Source organism: Hakea prostrata, chromosome 2 (genome assembly GCF_041222555.1).
Source record: "Hakea prostrata isolate BN-2017 chromosome 2, UWA_Hpros_2, whole genome shotgun sequence".
NCBI classification, from domain to species: Eukaryota; Viridiplantae; Streptophyta; class Magnoliopsida; order Proteales; family Proteaceae; genus Hakea; species Hakea prostrata.
This window is the reverse complement of record NC_142601.1, coordinates 1,800,770-1,808,984: the sequence shown is the minus strand read 5'-3', so window position 1 is coordinate 1,808,984 and position 8,215 is coordinate 1,800,770. Positions and strand designations below refer to the sequence as shown.

Here is an 8,215-nt window from a genome sequence, read left to right as displayed (position 1 = left end):
GCTCATCACTGAATTCGTTCTATTCAGCCTCTTATCACATCCTAATATAAGCTATTTAGAGGAAATGAAACGTAAAACCTAGTTGAAATTAAAACCAGAGTTCAAACCAACATCTCACTCATTCTTATTTAGGAGTACTTAAACAAATAAAAGAATAAACTGATCTAGTTTTTTAATTTAAGTCCAACTCTTGTTGCACCAAAGCTTTTTGACCGGTCCTTTTTGGGGTCATAGTTCAAGGTATTAATTGCTTAGTTTGAATTAATGTATAACTGGAGTGGTATTGCTGTATCTTTTATTTTGTTTAATTATATTGCGCTTACTTCAATTACATTACCTTTAGTCCTAGTTATGAGAGCATTCGGTCATCATTAATTATAAATGTGGTTTCTCAATTTGTCATTAAAATTTTTCTACTATAGTTTGAATAGCAGGAAGGGATGTACCATTGAAGTCCAGCGATGTCGTAGGTCATTTTTTCTGCTCTAGGAAGTTTCTAATTAAGCTTCTAGTCTTGTAAATCTGTCGAAGTAGCTAAAGACGGTAGTGTCCTTATCCGAATTAAATCATAATTAGTAAGTCCTGTTTGAAGAAGGATTGTAAGTACTTTATTATAAATAAAGGAGGAGCTGCAATTTAGGGAGGATAGAAGCCTAATCGCAGGATACATTATCCACAAGTCTTGCAATACATCACCTTTCCTCTCTCTTCTTCTTCTTCTTCTTCTTTGTCAACTCTTCTCCTCAAATTGGTTATAAGGTATTGATTTCTAACATGGTATCAGAGCTTTAAATAGTTGCCAGTTTGAGAGTTTTCAGATTTACATCTTAATGATCTTGATTTTTGGGATTCAAAACTTATTTGATTTGTTGTTGCGATTTGCTTCATGGTCTTGCTATGGTGGCCTTTGAGGTGGATATTGCTGCTGTTTTTCCTTGGTTGAAGGCCATCTTTCCCATCTTCAGGTTGAAGACAACGGTAGTCTTTTTCTATTGTGTGATTGTCAAGAAGAGTGACATGAACCAGATCCAGGACCACCCAAAGAGGTCCTAGGGACGTTACCAATAGCAAACCATGGAATTTCCGCTAGCATAGGGGTATTTTGGTCATTTTGGGTCTCCTAGTCAAACTAAATCTGACCTAGTTTGGTTCAGAGTCCTATTAGGAGTTCAGATCTAACTTTATTTTTGAATTTGAGTCCTTGGTTCTTAAGATTTGAAAGAGTCTTAGTCCAGCTAGGAGTCGTAATTAGAGAAGGATTCCTTTAGTTGGATCTAGTATGTTGGTAGGATCCCGAAACTACTTTTGTTTTTGAATTTGGTTTTGTTTTGGTCAAGTTATTGATGAGTTCTAGTTAGGGTAGAAGTCGCAAGTAAAGAGGGGTTCCCTTAATAGAGCCCACTTCTTACAAGGAACCTAGGTGTACCTTTATTTTGTAATTTGGATCATTCTAAATGAGTTATGATAGAGTCCTTGTATGAATGTGAGTCTTTAGCCCAAGTAGGAGTCTTGGTGTAAGTTCCTTCGTAAATGCTATTTGGCCCAAGTAGGAGTTGGGTGGTTGGTGTAAGTTCCTTCGTAAATGCTATTTGGCCCAAGTAGGAGTCTTGGTGTATGCTCCTTTGTAAATGCTATAAGTATAGCCCATTACTTTTTAAGAAATCAGATTATGTTTATGAATAAAGTTTGAGATTGAAGGAGCAAGAGCTTAGGAGTCATGGGTTCCCTTGGAGGGCCTTGCTGATGTGAACCAAATCTTAGGGCTTAGCTTGTAGGAATATTACCCTAGAATTGCGCTCACTCCAGACCTCTCTTAGGGAACCAGCAGCCTTCTAGAGCCGTAGGTGCCTTCAGTTGACGATTCTTGAAGGAACTAGGGTTTTCAGAGGTTAAATATAGGCCTAGAAGAGTTTGGCCAGGCTTAGGCTTACTGAACTTTAGGTTTTGAAACTTAAAACCTTGCTGTAACTTAGTTTTCGGTCTGGGGATTAGGGGCACGGTTAGGTTTAAAGGTTTTTGGGTTTAAGTTGAGTAGTCTTAGGGTTTTGGCTGCGCTGTAATGTAATTCGGAGTTGAAAATTTAAAGTTACAGTTTAGGAAATTGAGTCTTAGGGTTTTGCTTAGGCTAGAGAAGGGACTGTTATTGGTGTTTTGTAGGGTAATCCTAATAGGTTAAGGGTTACTTTGAAGTATCCTACTTAGGTTAGGACTCTTAGGAAAGTCAATTAGGGTTAGGTAGAGGTAGAATAGGAGTGGGAGATGGCAATCCTAAAGGGGTTTGAAGTTTGGCCGGGCAATTTTGGAGTTATAGGATTTCTGATAAAACTAGGGTTCTGGTTTTCGTGTTGAAGATGAATTGCTGAAATTTTGAAAACCTAATGGACAAAGGCCTGTGATGAAACTAAAAGTAGAGATAAGGGGAAAGGTAGGGTGCAATCCTATGGGGGAAGGGATGATTGAGGTGATTAGGGGATCTAGGGTAGTAGGAGAGGGGTACGGTGCTGGTGCACGAAGAAGAAGGGGTGGGGGAGCTTGCAGGTTGGTTAGGAGAAGGGGGAGAGGGTTAGGAAGGGGCTGGGTTGTAGTTTACTTACTTGGAGATGAAGGTAGGCTACTGGAATAGAAGAACAATAGCTGAACTTGGAAAAAATATGGAGTCCTAACAAGTAGTAGACTGAGAATAGGGGGTTCCAACACAGACCATGAAATACTCCCGGACAAGGACTCTTCAATAAATCACAAAATAATGACTCAAATGAGAAAATAAAAATAGATCTAGGGTTCTGACAACTAGTTGGACTCAATGGGACCTTGCCTATGACTCCAGGGAATTTGCAAATATAACCAAAATATCCTTCGATCAATTAGGGGCTGTAGGGTTTGGGGAAGTAACCCCTATGCAACCGCCAGAAACAGTTTACTTCACTTACGGCTATTCTTTGAGAGAATTTCTATAGAACTTACGGTAGTCAAGCGTCCATCTTCTTTCATGAGTATAATAAACTCCACCCCAGCCCTAAGCTTCCCTCTTCTTCTCCCATCCGTTGGTCTTTCCCATCCCCAGACCCCTAAAACTAGTAAGTTACAGCCCCTTCCCCATTGCAAGTCATCCCTCCCCCTTCCCCTAATCCCGTGACACCATCCCCTCACCTTCCCATATCCTTTTCTTCATTTTTAAAATTTTTTCTGGAGTTTTCGTACCTTTTGTTAGACCTAAAATTCAAGGTCAAATCTACAGTAATCTAACCGTTAGATCTGTCCCAAACTTTAGGAACATAATTCCCCTAACCCTAGTGACCTTCCCTCCGAATTTCAGCCCACTCGGACCAACCCAAGTGCTAGTCTAGCTCTAATTCCTTTGCTGCCCTAGATTTCCAAAACCCTAGAAACCCAGCCCTACTTTGGACCATAATTCTCAAACCACTCATCCAAATCATGAACCCTATTGTCATCATCCTTCCCGAACCCTCCTTGACCTTCAACCATAACCCTAGAAACCCTAATTTCTATTAAACCCTAAACTAAAATATTCAATTATGAATTCAATAAGAAAGCAAGGATTCAGACTTGGATTTCATAACTTAACTTCTAAACCTTAGCCTAATCTAACCCTACCCCCTAACCCAACCCTAGACCCCCCCCCCCCCAAAAAAAAAAAAAAAAGAAATCAACCCAATTCTCTCAACCATTGGGTATTACAAACCCTTGTTTGCTGCTGATGCACTTGAAGAGGATCTTTAGGGTGGACCTAGATCTGGGCCTTGCATCAACCAACTAATAAAGATATCTTTCTATGTGTTTGTGATTCCTTTTTATTTGGTTACCAAAACTACTTTTTTCCTACTAGGACTCTAATGTCCTTTGATGTCCCTATTTTCATGGTTACTCTTTTCCTCTCTCTCTCTCTCTTCTTCTTCTTTTTTTTTTTTTTTTTTTTTTTTTTGGGGGGGGGGTTGTTGGAGATTCCTAGCTTCCTTTTTCTTTTTGATTCCTAACTTCCTATTTTTTTCACTTCTTAGAATTGCTCTATTGATTTTTGGGTAATATAGATTTGCTCTATCAGGTGTTTCCGTAAATTTAGGCTTTATTTCATCCTATTTAGGATAACATATTTAATGATTGTTTGCTACCTTAATTGGTACACATACCTTTGTGTGCTATTTACATATTGGTCATTAAAAGGATTTTCCTCCCAACTTTACCCTTTAGAGTTGGTTTGTGTATTCTTTTGAGATTTCTTCTAATTACATTCATGCCATTCTTATTTCAGTTTTGGAATATTTACATATTTGACATTCTTTTCTTTAACAGCCCCTTGAAAAAATCTGGTGTATTAGAAGTATTGCCAATTTGCCATTACTTCTCTCGAGTGGGGCCAATTTGCTGATTTTGTAAGCAGAGGAGTTATCAAAATGTGTTTGGAACCCAAGATATAATATACTTGGACTCAACGATGGATTGAGTTGGGAGTGATGGATTAATTACTAATTTGTCGTTATTTTATTTTGGTAAACCATGGACTGCTTCAGTGTGGGATCTTATTTTTTAGTGTGAGGGGTTGATTGAAGATATATGGGTCTTTCCTGTTGAAATTTTGTTCTTATCTAGTCCACGTGTACTGCTACACGTGAGGGGGAGATTTAGTATTTATTCTCTATGTACTCAAGAATTTTATTTGATGAATTATTACCTATTACCACTACTCGTCTTCTTGCGAAGAGCACTTGTGCGGCCGTTGGAGCTGCACTTTTTACCTACTTGTGCGGACATTGTAGCTACACTTTTTACCTAGTTTGGCGGACGTTGGAGCTACACTTTTTACATACTTGTGTGGACATTGGGGCTGCATATTTTATCTTCTTTTGTGGAGATTCCTCCCTACTATTTGGCATTATTTGGATAGTGTCTTTGATGTTACTGTTGCTGTGATAATTATGGATATGGTTAATCTCACTACCGCCTACTGATCTCATTATTGGATGGTCTGTGCAACATGAAGATTATTTATTTAAGTTGCTGTTCATTATCTTCTTGGTGATGTTTCAGTGATTATCTGTGTCTGCTGTTGCTACTTTTGCTCAAGATTCATGAAGTTTTTTGATATAGGTTCTTGTTATTCCAAGTTGGAGCCCTTGTTTTGTTGCACTCTAGCTTGAGGGGGAGTATTGAAGTGCAGCAATGTTGTAGGTTATATTTTCTGTTTTAGGGAGATCTTAATTAAGCTTTTATTCTTGTTAATCTACCTCAAGTATCCAGGGCACCAGTGTCCTTGTTATAAATCATAATTAGTAACTCCTGTCTTAAGAAGGATTTTATTGTATTTACTTTATTATAAATAAAGGAGATGAGATTAGGGAGGATGGAAGCCTAATCAAAGGATACAGTCTGCACAGATCTTGCGATACATCACCTTTCCTTTCTCTTCTTCTTCAACTCTTGTGCTCAAACTGGTTGCAAGGTTATGATTTCTAACATATATTATGTATTGTATCTGCATCTCATTTATTTCCACCATGTGCAGATGAAAACGAGACAATCATAAAATGGATGTCGTGACTCAGAGAAATGGGTTTGAAATCTTTGGAGATTGTTGATTAAGTTAAATACCAGTCCAGGCATGGAATCTATGCTATGGGTTTTTCATATCAGTTTAGTCAATTATAGAACATAGTAGTTAACTCTATCTAGAATTTGTTTATTAATCTTAAATATTCCAGGGTCTAGCAGATACAGTTCCTCCTTTACCCCTAGAGTTATGTGTTGCACGGTTGCACCCACTTTTGTACAATTCCTTGTGAGATTAGTAGAGGGGTAATTCTTGTATGGGTCTTTGTTTTCTTGAAAACTTCCTCAGAGGCTGGTTTTTCTATAGCATTGTCTAAAAGCTGGCATATGGGACTAAGTCATGTTGTTTTATTCAATTTGATTAAGTCCTAGTTTTCTGTCGGAAATTTCAAATCAGGCTGGTTTTCTACAACCGCATATTTGTGGGCGCTCCCTTCCCATAGCAGCAATATCTACATAACCAAAAGTTCAGTGTCTCTGTGACCAATATATTAGCTCCTCTGGTTGACTGCTTTTAGGTTCTGATGTTAGTGTGGCTTAGCTGATCATATTTTTCAATCTCCTGTCTGCCTGTGAATTGGGAGCATGTTTGAATCGTCTGATCGAATTGCTTTTCAATGATCACCATGGAGGTTACTTGCCCCATCACCAGGATATGGTACGGATTTTCGGGACCTCATTTGTACGAGGCATGTTGAGCCCTCAAGTCTTGAACCTTGAATGCCGGTTCCTCTTCTGGGGTTTAGAGGTCGTCCTTCGTGTGTGGATTTGTGTAAATTCCATTCTTACTGCCTTCTTTTTGCATCTTGGATGTGTACTATGGGGTGGGTTCTCAAAGTATGATATTTATGCAATTGCAGGTTGTGGTTACTGTACCAAAACTGACAATTTGAGTTTTGTCCATATAGGTTTTCAAAGGCAAGAAAATGCCTGGACGCATGGGTGGGAAGCAGTGCACAGTTAAAAATGTGTGGGTCTATAAGATAGATCCAACAAGGAACTTGATGTGGGTCAGAGGCCAGGTATGCTTTTGTCTGGGTCTGTCTACTTCCTACCCACTACTCTAAGGCTTACATCCTGGATAGACTTTTACCTTTTGTGTCTTCTCAAAGAAGGAAAATTTTAGTTTTAGGAGGTGTGGGTAGGTGTTGGGGGGGGGGGGGGGGGAAGACAGGTACTTACATGAGAATCAGTATCTTACTATTGCTTTTTCTTTGATAGTTCTGCTCTACTGTCACAGGTTCCAGGTGCAGAAGGGAACTTTGTGTTTATTAGAGATGCTTTTTACAAAAAACCAGATATTTCTTTGCTTCCATTTCCAACTTATTTTGCTGCACAAGACGAGGATGTTTCAGAGTTGGAGCCTTTATTGGCTGATCTTGGGGAGTTGGATCCATTCATGGCTGGAGATTAGAAACTCTTGTACTCAATATTGACACAAGCAAATTTTTTATTTTTTGGCTTTCCCTCTCAATCGGATCAACTAACAGGCTGCATTTCTCAGATTATTGGCAGTGGAAGTGGGTTTCTGATCAAAGCATCAGCAAAAATTGTTGGTAATTCAATTTATCCATTCTAGATTGGATAGGCAATTTAAAAAAGGAGATGGAGGCAGGGCTTGTAATTTTATTTTTATAATTTTACATTACCTGTGAGTTGAACTGAATTGGCATAATCTTATGCAGGAATTTTGTTTAAAATAATTGTTGGCAGTTTCGCCCATCCATAAATTTCAGGCATTTTAGGCTCAGGATTGTGACACATTCAAAAATAGTCAATTCTAGCGTGCGCCTTTTTTTTTAAAATTGAATGGGTTCAAAACCTTCGTACATCCTGGTCCGTGATTTTGGGCAAAAGATCCTTGTGAGGGAGATAAATATGATTTGACATTTGTTTTCTTTTAGATTCTGCTACAATTTTGAGTCAACGACTCTGGATTTGGTGGATTCACTCCTTTGCCAGCGTCTTAATCCAAACCCATCTTTGATTGCACCAGCTACTTGATAACAAAGCTTCTAAAGAGCTGGAGTTCACCGTTTTTGCAAGTTCCTCTAATGTGTGTTATCAGTATTCTATTATAATATAATAAAAGATTTACAGAATTAAAGGCAGTGATAAAAGTGGTCTGAAGAATCAACTAAGAAGGCAAACTATCACACCCCACTCGTTGGTATTGGATCCGCAACCAACAAAGTGGTGTGATCCATAGTTTCAAAACTAGGTTACGTTAGCAATAATAAATAAGGCACACAATCTCATAATCAAGAGCAAGAAATAAACATTTAATCGATAGGGTAATCAAGAGCAAGAAATGATTAAATAAAGACAAGTTTAACAGAAACTGTTTAGTTTAATAATCTTTGTGACTAAAATATCCTTTTGTTTATTCGATTTTTTTGTTTTAATTTTTTTCTTTTTAATAATTTTTTTTTTATTCAAAGAATAATTGTAAAAATCTCATTTTGACGGTGAAAAAAATGAGATACCACGAGGTGAGACCCTCTAGTATTTACTCACCGTTCTCTCCATCTTCTCCGTCGTCGTAGGCCAAGAACTCCAGTGCGAGCGCGAAGGCCTTGCTGATTTCCGCTTTCATGAGTCAATAACAGAGCAATATAACGAACCAAAATTTGAAGGTTAACAATTCTCA

The 8,215-nt window shown here is 38.2% G+C and overlaps 1 protein-coding gene across 1 annotated transcript; it reads left to right on the top strand.

The window, feature by feature from the left end:
* The first annotated feature begins 4,378 nt into the window (after positions 1–4,378).
* LOC149023201 (large ribosomal subunit protein uL3m-like) lies at positions 4,379–7,338 on the top strand. The gene is made up of 3 exons (XM_089143757.1): positions 4,379–5,615; positions 6,474–6,587; positions 6,806–7,338. Exons 2-3 carry the CDS (start codon positions 6,492–6,494, stop codon positions 6,977–6,979), a joined length of 270 nt encoding a protein of 89 aa, XP_088999883.1. The 5' UTR covers positions 4,379–5,615; positions 6,474–6,491; the 3' UTR covers positions 6,980–7,338.
* The last annotated feature ends 877 nt before the right edge of the window (positions 7,339–8,215 follow it).